This window comes from Cupressus sempervirens, chromosome 1 (genome assembly GCF_028749045.1).
Source record: "Cupressus sempervirens isolate cs-2001-9-10 chromosome 1, ASM2874904v1, whole genome shotgun sequence".
NCBI lineage: Eukaryota > Viridiplantae > Streptophyta > Pinopsida > Cupressales > Cupressaceae > Cupressus > Cupressus sempervirens.
Genome location: NC_143118.1, coordinates 769138023 through 769153327, shown reverse-complemented (window position 1 = coordinate 769153327; position 15305 = coordinate 769138023). Strand labels below are relative to the sequence as shown.

The following is a 15305-nucleotide window of genomic DNA, read 5'->3' as shown; positions in this document are numbered from 1 at the left end:
GATTTAACTGTGTGATTTTTGAGTCAAACTCATTGACCCATATTTCATGAGTAGTGATTCAACATGAATCCATCTCTCATGAGAATAAATATCCTTGTCTAATACCTATAATTTGAACTTTCTTTATGCTAGAGTTCTTTGGCCATGCCAGAACTTTCCCATCCATAAAGATACACTTGTGATGTTCCTGTCCTCCTCTGAGTTAAAACAACAATAAAATAGTGGTGTGTGTCCTATAGGAGAGTGGCGTACGGATCCGTACAACGTATGTATCAAAGGATGTGGCTCAGGAAGTCCGTACAGGAGGCCTGGCTAGGCCATATGGCTGGAAGTGAGTATGTCGTACAATGGAATTGACTTGGCCATACGACAGGAAAGGAGTAGGCGAAAATGGATGCAATATGGTAGGGGAAAGTGGAGAAAAAGTACAGTGGATGGAGGAGTACGGTGGGTTGAGAGGGTCGTATGACAGGCCATACGTTGGACTAATGGACGTCAGCAAGAGTGTGGGTGGAAGGTGAAAGCTGTACGGCCTCGGAAGTAGCAGTGTGGACAAGGGAAGAAGTGGTACGGATGGATTTTTGCGCCCTATGGTGAGAACACTACTATTCATTCACAATCACAAAGAATTTTAATGGAATCCAGATACCAAATAATAAAGATCGAATATAGATAATTCCCTCAATATATATATATATATATATGCTGAAAGATGGTACTCCAATTTTCCAAATCCAAGCAAAGTGTTTACATGTGACGGAATAGAGTGAGGGTTGAATCTCACCGAAAACGGACAAGCCAAATAGGAAAGGTCTTTCACTTCCGAAATGGTGCACAACAGAGAACTCCAACAGGAATTCGCAATACATAGAGAATAATCCAAAAGCATACCTAAAGACTACCTCTAAGCCTTGCTTAAATACCCATTGGGGAAAACTTTCTGAGGGTGCACAAAGATAGCCAACAGTGACACAAACTATGAAGGCAAAATAAAAATGGGTCCGAGATACATAAAATCAATCAACCCGTTACAATAGTTTGATAAATAATTTATCGTATAACGGGAACATTACAGTCCTCCTGTCCCAAATTTTGCTTGTCCTCAAGAAAATGTAATGCCGGGTGCTAGAGAATGTGCTTGCCTTCCCACGTCGCGTCGTCCAATGGCAAGTGTTTCCAACGCACCAGATATTCCTTCATCGTGCGGTTCTGCAAAATCTTCTCACATACTTCGATGATCTTAGCCGGTTCCAATATGAGCTTTCCTTCTTCATTGAGTGGTGGAAGGTCTATGGCTACTGTGACGTTCTGCCCTACGGCCTTCTTCAGACATGAAACATGGAAAACGTTATGAATACAGCTTCCCTCCGAAAGTTCCAATTCGTACGCAACTTCACCAACGCGACGAACTACATGATAGGGGTCGTAAAATCGTGGCTTTAATTTTTCTTTTCCCTTTTCCTTCAATGAAGATTGTCGGTATGGCTGGAGTTGGAGATAGACCAATTCCCCTACTTTGAAACTCCTATCCATTTTGTGTTTGTTGGCGTACATCTTTTGTTGATTTTGTGCCCGCTATAGGTTTTCCTTCAAACATCTCAGTATGTCTTGTCCCTCCTAAAGCCAGTTCCTCGCCTTTGGTGCACGGCTGTCACCCAGAACTGTGCTGATGGAGGGGTTCGTAGCCGTATAGAGCTTTGAATGGTGTCATTCCAATGGACATGTGGTATGTGGTATTATAACAATATTCCCCTAGATGTAACCATTTGACCCATGCTCGTCGTTGTGCCGAGACGTAGTTCCGAAGGCAACCTTCAAGCCATTTGTTCACAATCTCTGTTTGTCCATCTGTCTACAGGTGGTAACTAGTACTTGGTGAAAATTTTGTCCTTGCCATCTGAAATAGTTTTGTCCAGAAGATACTGATGAATCGCCCATCCTGACCACTAATGGTGTTTTGGGGTAACCCGTGCAAATGAAAGACTTCTCTAAAAAACAGATCAGCAACCAGTGTGGCCTGAAGATCGGAGGGGATGGCAAAGAAATGTGCGTACTTTGTCAATCGGTCAACCACCACAAAAACACAATCCTTTCCGTTCACCTTGGGAAGCCCTGTTATGAAATCCATCGATATACTTTCCCACTTATGTTCTGGAATTGGCAGAGGTTGTAGTATCTCGGCTAGTAGAGTATATTCGAACTTGTTCTGCTGACAAACCGCACATTCTCTTACATACTACAATACATCCCCTTTAAGTCCTTTCCATGAAAACCTCTCCCGAAGACTTCTGTAAGTTTCGAGGAAACCCGAGTGTCCTGCCATAGGTGAGTCGTGTACTTCTTTCTAGATTTTCTGCTTCAATTTGGATTCCGGCACCAAAAATATCCGATTCTCATAGTAGATGATTTCATCCACCACTCTGTACTGATCATCCTAGGTGTTGCCATCCATTAGCTCACAGGCAAATGTGTTTTTGGAGTATTCTACTAACAGATGTGTCTTCCAGTTAGCTGAAATTCGGTTTAGTGAGCAGATGGTGGGTTTCCTGAACATGACATCTGCAACCACATTGTTCTTTCCTTTCACATATTCAATGTCAAAATCAAAAGCTTGAACCTTGCTTACCCATTTTTGTTGCAAATTCAAGTCCCGTTGCTCCAAAAAACACCTCAAACTATTGTGATCCGTAGGGACGACAAACTTGGCACCTACCAGATATTGCCAAAACTTGGTTAGTGCATGTACAATGGCCAACATCTCTTTCTCGTAGATGGAATATAGGTGTTTTGTCTGCGTAAGCTTCCTACTCTCATAAGCTATGGGGTGTCTCTCTTGCATCAGTACCATTCCAATGCCTTCTCCGAACGCGTCGAACTTCAAAATGAACGATCAAGTGAAATCAGGTAATACAAGTATGGGACAACTGCTCATTGCCTCTTTCAACTTATCAAAAGTAAGTTGTGCCTTTTCATTCCACTAGAAAGACCCTTTCCTTGTCAGATTCGTTAAGGGTGCGTTGAGCTAAGAGAATCCTTTAACGAATCTCCAGTAATAACTGCACAGTCCGAAAAACCCTCGCAAAACCGTGAGTGATTTTGAAGGAGACCAATCAAGGATAGCCTAAATATTTTCCTAATGAACTTGAACTCCGTATTTACTGACACCATGCCCTAGGTACAATATTTTTGTCATACCAAATTCACACTTGGATTGCTTGGCGAACAAAGACTACTCTTCCATGATCCTTGGGACTTCATCCAGATGCTTCAGGTGCTCCTCCCATGTCCTGCTATAAATAAGATCATCAAAAAAATACCAATAAGTACTTATGCAATTGTTTGTTGAAAATGCGATTCATGCATGATTGGAATGTAGCAAGTGCATTTGTCAATCCGAACAGCATGACTAGAAACTCATAATGCCCGTACTGACAACAAAAGGTCATCTTTTCTACGTCTTCCTCCCTCATGCAGATTTGATGGTATTCAGAACGGAGATCTATTTTTGAAAAATAGACTGCTCTATGTAATTCATCCAGCAACTCGTCTATCCTTGGAATGGGATATCTATTCTTTTTTTTTTTGTTCAACGCACGGTAGTCCACACACATGTGCATTGTCCCGTCCTTTTTGACCAATACCACATATGACGTGAAAGGGCTAGAATTGGGGTGGATCCATCCTTTCTCTAGCAGTTCCTAAATCGTTTTTTCAATCTCATCTTTGAACTTCTTGGGAAAGGGCTCCTACTTCCAACTCAATTGTATGTTCAAACCCTCGATGAGGCAGTATGCCAGGAGGAATGTCAATGAAAAGTTTATCATGTTTACTCAAAATATCCTGGAGATCATCATCTTGTAGAGGTGTTCGTTGCCCCTTTATAGGTTCTGCTGAGATAAAACAAAATGCAAGCCACGCAACATCATCATGCCAAAAAATGGCCTCCATCCGATGCGCAGAAACTTCCTTCGGACCCTCATTTTCCATTCCACGAAGAACAACCTTCTTTCCATCATCAACAAAAGTGAAATCCATCCGTTTGAAACTTTGAGTGTATTCATCAAGTGTCTCCATCCACTGTATGCCTAGAATAACCTCATGTCATCAAGGTCCACTATGAAGAAATCCTCGATCACCGTATGATTCACCATTGTGATACTTAGCTAAGGAACAAGGTGTGTGTAGGGCAGAAGAGTCCCTCCAGCAACCTTGACCTGAAATCTTGCATGTGTCTCCGTAGGTAGACCTCTTCGCTTCACTAGAGATGAGTTTATGAAGTTAAGAGTAGCTCTGTTGTTCAACATCACCGTAACCATTTGTCCTTGAAGGGTACCCCATACCCAAAAAACTATGCACCTCGGGCTACCAGCTAGGGCAATAGTTCCTCCACGTCATACCAAAGCTGCAATTCTTTTCATATGGTTCAGACTAACCATGTTGGTGTCATCGTGATGTCGGTTGTCTTCAGCGAGCATTTCTTCCTATTCATCCTCATCATCAGACAGGACCTCAATGTAGTGTATCTTTCCTTTTCCAAGGCCTCTGTGGCTAGGTTCCCACGGTCCCTTGCAATTGAAACATAATTTCTTCCTTCGGAGTTCCTATCTGGTAACTTCGTCCAATAACGTCTTTCTGGGCGGAGGTTTATTATCTTTGTCCCTCGGGAACGCCGATGGTTTGGGGTGTAACTTCGAGAGAATGATGTTGATGACGATGCCATGCTTTGTGCCTTCTTAATAGCCTCTAATAGAGTGGCAAGATTGAATCCTTTTACCCAACCTTTCAGTCGTTTTGTCAGTCTATCCATGTAAAGCACTATTTGTCTTCTTTCCGAAATGTCTGTGACCAAAACAGAGTTTCTGAAATTCTACAATGTATTGGTCGACCGATCCAGTTTGTCTTAGCTGTGCCAAATCTTTGAAATTGAGTTTTGGATCTTTACCATCAAATCGCTCTATCAATCTCTCAATGAATTTCACATAAGTAATTATTTGATCATGCCCTAGTGTAATGGTGTAATGATGCCACCATTCATGCGCAACTCCCTCCAAGTGCAGCGCCGCAAATTTGATTGCTGCTTCTTTTGGCATAGGATTCAGTTGGAAGTAGGTATCGGCCTTCATTACCCACATTTGGGCAAATATGGTTCCGGATCCGTCAAATGGAGACAGATTTACTTAACTTTCTTCTGAGATCATCATTAAAGTATCCTCGATTTCCACCTCCTAAATATCTCATTCTCAGATCCACGTAATTTTTGTAGGATATATCCTCAAAATTTGCATTGTTCCAATCTTCCCTCAGTTGTTCTTGCATCTCTTCAAAGGTTGGTTGTTTTGCTCCGTGTAGTGCCTGAAAAGGTAGCATGGAAGGTCAAGAGCGTGCTGGATGAGGGTTTGTTTTACCCAACACTAAATCCGTGCCGTGACCGTTATGTTCTTTGGATATTTTATTGTCTGCCAACTTCTTGAGAGTCTCTTCCATGAGCCACTGAGTATCGGTGATCTATGCTTGATTCTTTGGAAGTTCTCTCAGTAGTGCCACGAGTTCAGTAGTTATTGATTCCGGTTCAGCAACCATTCTATCAACGGAATGGGTTGTTTGTCTCTTCTGGCTATAAACTCTCATTCACTGTTCACAGGCTTGTAGGATCGAAGCGCTCAGATACAACTGTGATGTTCGTGTCCTCCTCTGAGTTAAAACAACAATAAAATAGTGGTGTGTGTCCTACAGGAGAATGTCGTACAGATCTGTACAGCATATGTATCAAAGAATGGTGGCTCAGAAAGTCCGTACAGAAGGCCTGGCTAGGCCATAGGGTTGGAAGTGAGTATGTCGTACGGTGGAATTGACTTGGCCGTACGATGGGAAAGAAGTAGGTCGTACGGTTGATATGGACAGTCATACAGAGGAAATGGATGCAGTACAAAGGGAGAAAGTGGAGAAGTACGATGGATGGAGTACGGTGGGTTGAGAGGGCCAACGTTGGACTAATGGACATCAGGAAGAGTGTGGATGGAAGGTGAACGCTGTACAGTCTCAAAAGTAGTAGTGTGGATAAGGTCAAGAAATGGTACGGATGGATTTCTGTGCCCTATGGTGAGAAAACTCCTATTCATTCACAATCACAAAGAATTTTAATGGAATCCAGATACCAAATAATAAAGATCGAATACAGATAATTTCCTCAATATATATATGCCGAAAGATGGTGCTCCAATTCGCCAGATCCGAGCGAAGTGTTTACAGGTGACGGAATAGAGTGAGGGTTGAATCCCACCGAAACTGGACAAGCCAAATAGGGAAGGTCTTTCACTTCTGAAATGGCGCACAACAGAGAACTCTAACAGGAATTCACAGTACATAGAAAATAATCCAAAAGCATACCTAAAGACTACCTCTAAGCCGTGCTTAAATACCTGTCAGGGAAAACTTTCCGAGAGTGTACAAAGATAGCAGGCAGCAATACAAACTACGGAAGCAAAATAAAAATGGGTCCGAGATACATAAAATCAATCAGCCCGTTACAATAGTTTAATAAATGATTTATTTTATAACGGGAACATTACAAAACCTATATCTATTGTCTTCAAGAGCAGATATGGATACAAAGTTCCTCTTAAATCCCAGTACAAATAGTACCCCAATTAGTTGGAGACGCCAAATTTCAATTTGATGGTGCAAGTTCCAACCCCTTTCACTGGATGTGCAGAATCATTGCCAATCGTTAGTTCTTCATCAGTTTCTTCTACCATAGTATCAAGGTATTCTCCAAATCTTGTGATGCATCTTGATGAGCCACTATCAATAACCTAGGTGTTAAGTTTGTTTGACAAGTAGCTTGATAATGCTAAGTAGAAAACAAATTTTGTAGAATCAGTAAAGACCTTGTCTTACCCCTGACTGGAAATGCACGAAAGCCTTCATGTCGTTGTGAAAAACTCACGTTGAATGTATAAGGCCCTTTGAGGTATAAACCCAAGTTCAAATGCTAGGAAGACATTCACTTATACAACTTGTTGGCTGTGACATGCATCATTGAATGGTAGCAGATGTGACTCCCACAATTCAAAGAATTGATATCCCTCAATTACAGCATCTAAGATCTCTTCACCCACTAAATTTCCCAATAGTAGCACGATGTGATGGTTAAGTTGTTGTGTTGTTCTCAACATCGAGTATTAAATCACATTGGGGGTAAGGTCCCCAATTTGTGGCATCACCAGTTCATAGCTGCAGACCAAAGTGTTTACCGTTTTTAATTTAAAAAATTACAGCATATAAGAAAAGGCACCTACTCAATAACATATAACTGCACCATATTTACATTTCCATTGTTGTGCTGTTATATGGCTACAAATAATTAAACTTCAACGTGCTAAGATCCCTATAACAATCCACAATACACACTACTCTGAAGAATTAATAATCATTCTAAAAAAATCATTGATATTCTTTCTTCAAAAAAGACAAAATATATATTCACCACCTATAAATTTGATAACCCTAAAAAGTAAGCCCTGGCCAAAAATAATGAAATCCAAAACCCAATGAATAAATCCAATCATACCTTTGTCAAGAGGTAGAAACCGTATATGTCCAGGCCTGACAACCACAGGAAGGCTCTCTTCTTCAGCTTCGATATCATCATCTTGATTTGATTTTTGAGGCTCGTCACTTTTAGGCTGAAGTTTTCCGTCAAGTAAACCGTTGCTCTGAACCAACTGCTCTTACAGGTCAACAAAAACTAATATGTGATAAATCATCATGGATATTGATGCGATAAACTTGAGATTTAAAATAGGAGAGAACTTCAAAAATGACAAACAACATTTCAAAAACCAAAAAGCGACATATTACATTAAGCATTGCAGAAAGCATGTCAAATACTTTCAAGTAGAAAACATTAAAAATTTAGATTGTAAATCCAATGTGGACTTTTTCTTTAACATCTCTTTTAAGTAACATTGCCAAGTATGGGAAAACTCTATCTGTTTGTACTTACATGAATAATATATGCACAGATACAGCATGTCATACTTATCATAGACAACTCCGAAAAGAGTTAACATTATAAGAGGATATTCTGTGTTTACAGTTTCAAGATAGATAATGGTAGAGGAAGAGTTTGTATTTGATCTAAGTAAAAAATTTACAGATTTAGGAGGGAAAAAAAGTTTCAAGGTATTAAAAGAACAAGAATATACCCAGTAATTGAAGTACATACTTCCTGATTCTTAGCCTTCTGTTCTCGCAGCCAACGTCTTTTTGCTTTTTTCCTCTTTGAACTTCTGCTTGGAGACTGATAAAGATGATAAATATTGCAAATGAGTTCCAGATATCCGAAACCAAAGTAAAATACTGTGAAGGATTGCTTAGAATTAGATTTGAAATTAAAACCAATCAACACGTTCAAAACTATTATATGAAAAAGGGAAAGTGACATGATACCCAGAAAATAAAACTCTGCAAACCAGCAAAAGTCCTCCATTAGCACAATTCTGAACCATAAACCACATTGATACCTACATATATCATTTGTCCAACTCTCTTCAGGCCTTGAGGTTAGTATCGGAATACAAAATTAATTGCCAAGCTTAATTTGATGTTCATACTCATGGAGAATTATCAATTTTACATAACCTAAATCTACTTCTGAGCCATGGATGGTGAAAGTGCAGCTGTTCCATGCTGAGATAACCTTTTCTTCCTCATCTGAAATGGACCTTTTAGTGTTCAAATTGTAATTATTTATCAGCCCTTGTTGAGATGTAATCTTGTTTGTTAACAGTAATTGTATGAGTGATGTGTCACGTAAGTACGCTTGTAAGCCATATGTTTGTCTCTGAATTCAAGAGGGGTGATTCTTTGAGAATGTGGTCGGTGGTTGACAATAACTGTTGCTTTGTGAGATTGGAACCACGGATAAATAATTTGGAAAACCTTGTAGAAATTCAAGTCTTTTTTCTTAAATTTTGAATTTCAATGTTACCACGTTTTTAAAATTAGTGTAAATGCTATTATTAAGAATGTAAATGATATTGGAAAAATCCATCCATGTATCCATTGGATGTGGACATGAAATTGTAATATTAATGGTATATTAAAGCTTGATCAAATACATATGTCTAAATGCAAAACTTCTATTTGACTAAAGTAAACACTATTTTACAGAAAATTTGAGAAGCATGATTTTGTAGCTTTTAAAGAGATGATTATGATATTGTTGTCATTTTAATTGCATTGGTATATAAAATTCAATTCCAGATTTGTCATTAAAAAGTTATGCAAGACATTGAGATTTGTAGCCTTTTGCTAGTACCCATAGTTTACAAAAAAAAGCAGCGGTATACCACCAAAACTGCAAGATATTGCATGAGAAATATGTCACCATATAATCACGGTTTATATCAGGACTGAATTAGAAAAAAAACTGCTGAAAAATTGCTTCCAAAAGTCATCCAAAATTGCCAAAACCACCAAAAACTTTGTTGACGAGGTCAACAGTCAGGATTTCCATCGTTTTAGGTTTTCATTTTCTGAAATATTCCTATTTTCCCAGTCACGAGTCAGGACAACTACAAGGCATATAATTTTACACAGACAGAAGGTTTACCAATGAGTAGAAATGGCACACGCAACATCCATTCTGAGCATCACACACATTGTTTCCTCTAACCATCACATGTACAAGTCATTTTCTCTCATTGCACACACAGCATCCATTTTGAGCATCACAGGTTTCCTCTCATTGTACATGTAACATCCATTCAACAATCGACACTAACAACACATGCAGGCCTTTCTATGTTAAATTAATTTTGGATAATTATATTAGAAACCATCTTCAACATTTTCTATAAATTTTATATCAAGTTTTTACAGTCATTCCTTCAACGTAAACAATGACAAACAACCACCTGCTATTAAGTCTTTCTACTTGCCCAAGCAAAATTTGAAACTCTGATGCATTGTAATTCATGGTTTGCCACTGCTAAACAATCTTTTATCCCAGTTACTATCCTAAATTGCATATTTTATGAAGAATAAAGATTTCACCAAAGACAAGTTTGACATAGTGCTAGTTCGCTGGTCACTAAGTCTTTTTTCATGCAATATTATCAAATTCGCTCAGGTTAGTGCAATAGTGATATAAAGCTATGTTACCCAGTTTGTCCTCTCGCCCTCCAAACCATATCATGTAGTTCAACTGCAAACTTCACCATATCAATTTGGAATCTAGATTATCATAGATTGCTCTTTGATAAATTTTGATCTCAATTACTTCAAAGCTCATAGTTGTCCTATTTATTTGTGAATTCTTATCCCACATTTTTAATTGGTTATCCTTGGACTTGCAAAATCCCAGTGTAGTAAATGGCTGGTGGCAAAAAGAGGGGCCTTTTATGGAAACATGGGATCTTAGGGCCAAATCATGGAGATGTCCAATCTATCCATGGCCTTAAGCAGATGAGTTTAGGCATAAGCTGACTAAAATATCATCTTGCAAAGATTCCATTAGATGATATTACACTATGTGATAAATGACTGAAAGAAGCTACGAGAGAGGCTTTGGCAAGCCTTGAAGCATGTTGACAAAACAAGGTGGAAAAAAAAGGACATCAAAGGCCATGGAAGCCAATTGATCAGAAATGATGCAGAGAATGTTGGCACAAGGAGAAATGGGAAAATTTTGAAATCTAATTTTTCGGTTTTTTTTCTATGTTTTAGGGCTTCGCAGTAGGAAGGTGTTGCGCTTTGCTAAAACCTTTTGACACTGAATATAGAACTCTTGGATATCTTTCTAGCATAGTTAATGGTCCACGATTTTGAGCTACAAGTAAAAAGTTATGCCTTCTCCAAGTAGACCTAATTTTTTTATATAATATTTCATAGTTTTTAGAGTTTTTGGAGTTTATTTTGTAATTAATTAATATGTGGACTTTTCAATTTCATTTCCAAGTACTAGTGACCCTTAGGATCCATCAAACTTTGTATAAACCCCAATTTCGAATAGAATGGATCACTTTTTGGCTTGCAATACTCTATTGTTAAATTTTATTATTCTTAATTGAATCACAATACCGCAGGTTTCACACTAGGTATTGTAGTCTGAATTCTTAATTCGGATCAGTGGTATAAGAGCTTGTTTTCTCCTTATGTCCCATCGTACGCAATCAACTTACCAAAGGTTGGGATTGAGCACAAGAGATCCCTCGAATTACCTTCCTTTAAGAGTCACGTCGTTATAAATTGCAAAACAATAGGTTGACAGGATAGAAGAATTCTTCAAAATGCTAGTGGAAAAGGCATTAAATAAACATGAAGAAATGATGAAGCAACTTTTAGGGATGCTTGAAAAACAAGTCATAGACCAACTCGAGAAATTCAACATTTGGCAGCCAAATCCCATTCAAAGTGCACGTGAATTTTGATATTCCAACTTTTCAAGGGAGAATTGATGCAAATGCTTTTGATGACTAATTGTCTAGATTGGAGAGGTACCTTTGTGTGAATAATTTCTCATATATTGAAAAGATGACATTCACCCTCCTCAAAGCTGAGAATCATGTGAAGTTGGCGTGGGAAGTTCATGTAACAACTAAAGAAGCCCAAGATGAACATGAATTTTCTGAGTTATTTGATGGTAGACCCACATGTGAAGAATCTGTTACATCCCAAAATTTTGACCTTATTTTAAATTTGTTCATAACAGTTGGATTTAACAGGTTATCTTTTCATGATCATGTGAAATAGGTAGTTATTTATATACGTTGTATTAACTGCTAATGAAGATGGTCATTAACCATTAATTGTTATTAAATGACTTGTAGTTGCTTGATTTAAAATAATAATTAGTATGGTTATATGAAATTATTATAGAATTGTTATTAAGGCGAAAGTGTTTTCATGGGTGATTGCAGGAAAGGAAGAAGAGGGGGGAAGCATTGCTAAACAAGATCATCGGAATGGGATGTTATTCAATTCAATCGTCAAAATCAGCAGGTATGACCTTAAACTTCTTTGGAAAGGACACAACGACTTGATTACAGGATACATTTATGGGACCGCATGAGCTATTGAGAAAATAATGTAAGACAACATAAAATAATTTAAATTAAATATAAAACATACCTCAAGGGGTTTTTAATTGATCTTCATCATATTATTATAACAAATATTTACATACATACATATAAATATAAAAATAAAATGGCACCAATAAATTATAATAACATAATTTAATGATGTCACCCGATTGATATACTTACATGAACATATATAACTATATATTATAATAACAATTGAAATTATAATGTTCCAACTCTTCTTTCCAACCTTTTATTTTATTTTTCTTTCCCTCTCTTTTACTAATCGATTTAATACATGGAAATTCGAATGGTTTATAATCTTGAAAACCGATGGAAGCCAAGAAGGCACGGCTCTCCTTTTAATTGAAGCCGTGTATGAAGTCTGGCACCTTAAATTTTTACTCATCTGCCTTTCCGTGGAGACACAATCAACCTTCATTCTTATTGCATTCTTTTTCCTTCTTTTTGTCATCACCAACACCCGAATTCAAACCATACTGTGAGCCGAAGTTCCTTCTTCCAGTCTTAGCATCCACTTCAAGCAGTAACCCTATCATACGAACTCGGCATTGAAGTATTCTGCATTATACGTCTACAACGTCAAAGGAATAGTAGATTCCAATTCGGTTGCAGGGAACTAGGATCTTTCTTTTTCAAACTTATTTTCAAGATTCAATTATAAATTTTGCTACATATTCAACATCCTTTGTTGTTTGCCATTTCCTTAAACCGTCATAGTAATTTAGATACCACCTTTATGTAAGTTTTTTTTTTTTCAAGTACAATAAAATCTAGGACGAGATACTATCCAATGAATAATGCCAAACTCAAGAACAAGTATTATGATGTTACAAATTATGTTAAAGGATAATAAGAGCAAAATGCTCGTCACATTTCCAAACCACCTAGGAATCACCGGCAATGTAGCCTTGAAGGGTGAAGAGGTGTAAAAAGGGCAGAGTGCTCATAAATCTTTCAAGCACTTAGGAATCATCGGCTATGTAGCCATACATGGTGAAGAGGTGAACTAAATGTGTAAGAAAAACAAAAGAGAAATCAGACATGAATCACTTAAAAGAAATATACTTAATAGCTCATGCTCATCCCTGTAACGAAACCTGTTGTCAAGTCGAGCGGTGGTGATCGAGTCGTTGAACCCATCGGAAATCCTCGGCCAAGGTAGTTTTATAGGCATGTTTAACATCTAATGATCACTTGATGTCAGTAGCGCCAGTTATGTAAGCATGTCTGTTTCATAACTGAGCAGACATTCAAAACACCAAGATGCTCAGGTGGCTAGACTGAAGAACATCCCAAGCCCGATCCTAGGGTAGGGAGGGCCATTTTAATTTAATAGAATGTGTGGGGATAAGTATGGTCTGAGGTTAGGATGTTAAGCCTATGTCAATGCTTCTCCTCTCACCAAAGTCAAGGCTTGCACAATCAGCTAAAGATCCTCCAATGATTCTTGTATGTTCCTTTCATTCTTTTCTTGTTAAGCATTTACTTTATTTGTTAATCAGTTGATCATGAATATGGTTATGCTAGTTAACCGTTAATCTATTTATTTCAGCTGATCATGAATACAGTTGTGAATAGTTAATCGTTGATCTAGTTATTTCAATTGAATATGATCACAGTTATTTTCTATTAATTGTTAAAAGTAGTTAATGTCATGTGAAAAGGATTCAATTATCTATTTATAAATGCTGGGACTTTTTAGTTTAAAATGTCTTTGGTTTAGATATGAAAATCCATTTGTTACAAAATCTGTAGAGCATATAAAATAGGAATACTACCCTAAGGATACCTATGAACAGAAATGTATGCAATAGCAGTTGCTCCAACAAAACCCAATCAATTCAAGAGTACACCAACACATTTCATGCTCTCTTTGCGGAGCTTAGTATCAGAGACTGAGGACAACATCGAGTTTTGAAGTATCCGAGTGGTCTTCATAGATACATTTAGACCGAAATGGATTTCTTGATTATAGAAACAATGTCCAATGCTTTCAAATATGCATCAAAACTTGAGGAGAAGTTCAAACAAAAAGGGAGGAGGAAGAATTCCATGAACAACAAATGGAAAGGTGAAAGTAGGAAGCCTAGAGGAAAACAAACAGCCAAGGAGTCATCTTTGAATTCACCAGCAAACGAGACATGGGGTGTGAAGAAAAGAGTAAGGAGTCATGCTAGTGGAAAAGGCATTAAATAAACAAAATGAAGAAATGATGGAGCAGCTTTTAGGGATGCTTGAAAAATGAGTCATAGGCAAACCCAAAAAATTCAGCATTTGGCAACCAAATCCCATACAAAGTGCAAGTGAATTTTGATATTCCAACTTTTCAAGGGAGAATTGATGCGAATGCTTTTGATAACTAGTTGTCTGAATTGGAGAGATATTTTTTGTGTAAATAATTTCTCAGATATTGAAAAGATGACATTCGCCCTCCTCAAAGCTGAGAATCATGGGAAGTTGGCGTGGGAAGTTCACACAACAACTAAAAAAGCCCAAGACAAAGATGAATTTTCTGTGTTATTTGATGGTAGACCCGAATGGGAAGAATTCGTGGAGCATATATAACAAGAATACTACCTTGAGGATACCTATGAACAAAAATGTATGCAATGGTAGTTACTCTGACAGAAGAAATACCAATCAACTCAAGACTACACCAACACATTTGATGCTCTCTTTGCGAAGCTTAGTATCAAAGACTAAGAAAAACATCGAGTTTTGAAGTATCAAAGTGACCTTCATAGATAAATTTAGACCGAAATGGATTTCTTGATTATAGAAGCAATGTCCAATGCTTTCAAATATAAATCAAAACAAAAAGGGAGGAAGAATTCCATGAACAAAAAATGGAAAGGTGAAAGTAGTAAGCCTGGAGGAAAACAAACAGCCAAGGAGTGATCTCCGAATTCACCAGCATAGGAGATATGGGGTGTGAAGAAAATAGAGCAAGAATCAAGTATGTGGTGTGAAGTGCATAAAGCGCCTCTTAGAACACTAAGGATTGCTGAACTATAAAGAATTTAATGATGAAAACCCACGAAGAAACAACTGAACCCGAGGTGACAGATTATTGCAAACAAAAGGAAGATGAACAAATCATTGAGGCTGAACCATATGCCACAATGGCCACTGCAGAGGTATTTTCTCGAGATGATGACGAGAAATTACTCCATTCATAGATGTGGGTAAGAA

At 37.8% G+C, this 15305-nt stretch overlaps 1 protein-coding gene across 1 annotated transcript in view; it reads right to left on the bottom strand.

Moving 5' to 3' along the window:
* The window catches only part of LOC149580157 (sphere organelles protein-like protein), a 228577-nt gene that overhangs the window by 83477 nt on the left and 129795 nt on the right, over nucleotides 1-15305 (bottom strand). Inside the window, exons 6-7 of the mRNA XM_089789771.1 lie at nucleotides 8228-8302; nucleotides 7571-7724 (exon numbers count right to left, since the gene is read on the bottom strand). Of these exons, the coding sequence (XP_089645897.1) occupies nucleotides 7571-7724; nucleotides 8228-8302 (229 nt within the window). The remainder of the gene's footprint in view (nucleotides 1-7570; nucleotides 7725-8227; nucleotides 8303-15305) is intronic.